Source organism: Porites lutea, unplaced genomic scaffold (genome assembly GCF_958299795.1).
Source record: "Porites lutea unplaced genomic scaffold, jaPorLute2.1 SCAFFOLD_169, whole genome shotgun sequence".
Taxonomy (NCBI): Eukaryota; Metazoa; Cnidaria; class Anthozoa; order Scleractinia; family Poritidae; genus Porites; species Porites lutea.
Genome location: NW_027332295.1, coordinates 1 through 2000, shown reverse-complemented (window position 1 = coordinate 2000; position 2000 = coordinate 1). Strand labels below are relative to the sequence as shown.

At 38.9% G+C, this 2000-nt stretch overlaps 1 protein-coding gene across 1 annotated transcript; it reads left to right on the top strand.

Moving 5' to 3' along the window:
• Positions 1-209: 209 nt before the first annotated feature.
• Positions 210-1798, top strand: LOC140925430 (proteasome adapter and scaffold protein ECM29-like; the record flags this gene model as incomplete). The annotated part of the gene is made up of 4 exons (XM_073375393.1): positions 210-348; positions 1142-1247; positions 1364-1476; positions 1677-1798. Coding segments are annotated over 4 exons (480 nt in total), but the record flags the coding sequence as incomplete, so codon positions are not given.
• Positions 1799-2000: the final 202 nt, after the last annotated feature.

Here is a 2000-nt window from a genome sequence, read left to right as displayed (position 1 = left end):
TTTCCCTTCGTAGATAAGCCCCTCCAAAAATAAGCCCTTCAAAGGGCCTTTGAAAAATATAAGCCCCGGGGCTTATTTTCGGAATTTAACGGTATTTTAAGAATTACATATAATGTACTATCTGGAACGTTACTGCCCTAGCAAAAGTTTATACGCGTGTATCTGCTCCACACTCAAATCGTCTTTGATGTGCATTGTTTAATCATTAGGAACCGAAAGATGAAAGAGAAGATGAAGACGAAACTGAGGAGGAGGAAGAAAAGGATAAGAAGGTCAATCAAGAATTTTTAGTTTGTGCATTTGAATGTCTTGGACGGTCATGGCCAAAAAATGCAGTAGACTCACAAGGTAATTTATGAAAAAATTGTTGTAAATTCTGCGAGCTGCGATAGAATGTTTTGTTGGGGTAATTTTCCCCCAGCTTTGGAAAGCATAAAACTGCTGTCAACCTCCTAGAGGTTGTTCATGAAATGCTTTGATGTGTAGTTGATACCGTTAATTAATATGAAAGGTCTTCATAAGCAAAGGACATCATTACTCAAGTTGATTTCCTCTTAGTACTTTAACAACTGGTCCTTAATAATTTTACTCTACGAAAGGCGAAAAAATTGTATTGTGCCGGATATTACCCTGCGTGGCAGACACCCTGCGTAACAGGCGTTAAAAGAGGAAGGGTGGATCCGGGTGCGCACGCGCGAGAGCGCCAGGAGGGGGAAGTGAGGAACGCTGCCCGCGTTCCCGTCCTCTCTTCTCCCTTGCCCTTCCGTTTGGAACGCCTGACGTGCAGGATAGCCAGATATTAGTGATTGCTTCTGGCATAGAAAATAAAACAACTTTACATGAATGAGAAAGCTTTTTGAGACTATTTGATGGGAAACGTCATATCACACACACGCCTGCGCACAGGATAGCATTTTTTGAGCGAAGCTAAAATATCAAATCCGCACTTCTCCCGCTTCCTACTCCCCTTAAAGTAAATACCATTGTATCAGATAACCATGAAATTTGAAAATAATAATGATAAATTAAGAGTAGAGTACATTTGTTTGTATATCAATAGAATATTTGTCTAAATGCCTATCATTACCGTGACTTCAAGTGCTCCAATTTTCCCTCTTTTTTGTACCATTTTTTCTCACAGATAAATATGGAGAACGTTTCTGCTCAATACTCACAACTGCTCTCACTTCAAACACGTGGAAAGTACAAGTCGTTTTACTGGCGGCCATTAAGTTGTTTATTGAGAGGTTAGTTTTTATTGTTATTGTTATTTTTGTTTGTTTATTTTTTAAAGGCTTGTTTCTCGTTCATTACACATGTTGGATATGATGATTTTTTCCTCGCTTATTTTCTTGCTCATCAGAATGGACTGGACTTATGGAACTCCGGACGGGGGAGGAGAGGAGAGTATTGACAGGATATCAATGCTGAGAAATCTTCTTGAACAGTTCATACCACCCGTCTGTGAATGTTTAGGTTTGTTACATCGTTCGCGACGATACAACGTTTAAACGTTCTCTTTAACCGTCTATATTGTCTTCTGTGGAATATCATGTTCTTCCAATCTAACCTCTTGTTGTTCTGCTTGGAAATGATACACAAATGAATTTTGTTTAATTGATGTGTTGCCTCGAAATTTTATGTTTGTTTTTTTGTTTACTTTCCTCCTTATATAGAAGTTAAAAAGTATGCTGCAGTACGCCTTGGAGCTGTTGATGTATTGGACGCGGTACACTCGGCCCTTAAAGGTAAAAGCCTGCTAGCTCGTTTGCCATATCAACGTGCAAACAGTTTGGAAGTATTCTTTTTATCACAACTCCATAAAAGCTGACTTTAAATTTGCTTTTAGTTTCTGCCCTTACGATGGAGAGTTTCATGACGTTTTTGAACAGTTTTGTTCTGTAGATTTTTTTCTTTGATTAGGGTATCATCCAAGACTGGCGAAAACCAACGGAAAACTTAGAGTCATCGTAGTTGGCTTTTTTCCAAAACGGCTATCT